Raw genomic sequence first — 1269 nt, forward strand, 5'->3', positions numbered from 1 at the left:
AATAAGCCCTTCTGCCACATAGGGAGACTAGCATTCAAGGGGAAGTTGCCTACTGAACTCATTTGGAGGCGGATTGTTGGGCTGCCAGCTGTGTCATGTGTGTGACTTAAAGTGTTGGACCAGAATTGGTCTTTCCTGTGACTAAGGTACTTTCCCTGTACCACAGAGAACTATTGAACTGAAGTATTTGCTTTTACATTTTACCTTGTTTTTAGTCTGCTGGAAACGATGTCTCACTACACAGATGAACCAAGATTTACCATAGAGCAGATAGACCTGCTTCAGCGCCTGAGACGTACAGGAATGACCAGACATGAAATCCTCCACGCGCTGGAAACCTTGGATCGTCTTGATCAAGAGCATAGTGACAAATTTGGCAGAAGGTCTAGCTACGGAGGTGGTTCCTACAGTAACAGTACCAACAATGTCCCAGCATCTTCCTCTACAGCCACAGCTTCAACACAGACCCAGCATTCTGGGATGTCCCCATCACCGAGCAACAGTTACGACACCTCCCCACAGCCTTGCACTACTAATCAGAATGGGAGGGAGAGTAACGAGAGGTTGTCCGCATTCAATGGGAAGATGTCACCTACCCGCTACCCACTTGCAAACAGCTTGGCTCAAAGGTCATACAGCTTTGAAGCTTCTGAAGAGGACTTGGACATTGATGACAAAGTAGAAGAACTGATGAGGTTAGTAAAAGTCTTTGTAAAAGGTTTGGAAAGTCAGTGTGAGAAGTCCCTCAGAAGAAATCTACATGTTAGAGGATTGCTGTAGTACTGATAAGTATTATTAAGAAAGTAGGAACTGCGTTAGACAGCTATTCCCCTGTTAGTTCCTTAATGGTCGCTATCGCAGTACCTCTCACCTGTCTCTTAGTCTTGTGTAGACAACCCCTGTGGGTATCCGACAGTTTGTTTTACTGTTGACATATTTTTTCCCATGCTGTACCAAAATTGAAATTGATGTTGGCACACTAGATTTCCACTCTACTCTTATTCAGAAGACTTCTGACTGTCAATTCATAGAATCATAGAATGGTTTGGGTTGGAAGGGACCTTAGAGATCATTTAGCCCAGCCCCCTGCCATGGGCAGGGACACCTTCCACTAGACCAGGTTGCTCAAAGCCCCATCCAACCTGGCCTTGAACACTTACACAGCTTCTCTGGGCAACCTGGGCCAGTGTTTCACCACCCTCATGGTGAAAAAATTGCTTCCTTATATCTAATCAACCTCTGCCCTCTTTTAGTTTAAAACCATTGCCC

At 45.3% G+C, this 1269-nt stretch overlaps 1 protein-coding gene across 1 annotated transcript in view; it reads left to right on the forward strand.

Annotated features, from left to right (window-relative positions):
- Positions 1–695, forward strand: part of LOC104623198 (homeobox-containing protein 1) — a gene marked incomplete at its 3' end in the record, with an annotated part of 13317 nt that extends 12622 nt beyond the window's left edge. Inside the window, exon 2 of the mRNA XM_010290210.1 lies at positions 216–695. Coding sequence (XP_010288512.1) covers positions 216–695 — 480 coding nt within the window. The remainder of the gene's footprint in view (positions 1–215) is intronic.
- Positions 696–1269: the final 574 nt, after the last annotated feature.

The sequence above is a fragment of the Phaethon lepturus genome, unplaced genomic scaffold (genome assembly GCF_000687285.1).
Source record: "Phaethon lepturus isolate BGI_N335 unplaced genomic scaffold, ASM68728v1 scaffold47276, whole genome shotgun sequence".
Classification (NCBI taxonomy): Eukaryota; Metazoa; Chordata; class Aves; order Phaethontiformes; family Phaethontidae; genus Phaethon; species Phaethon lepturus.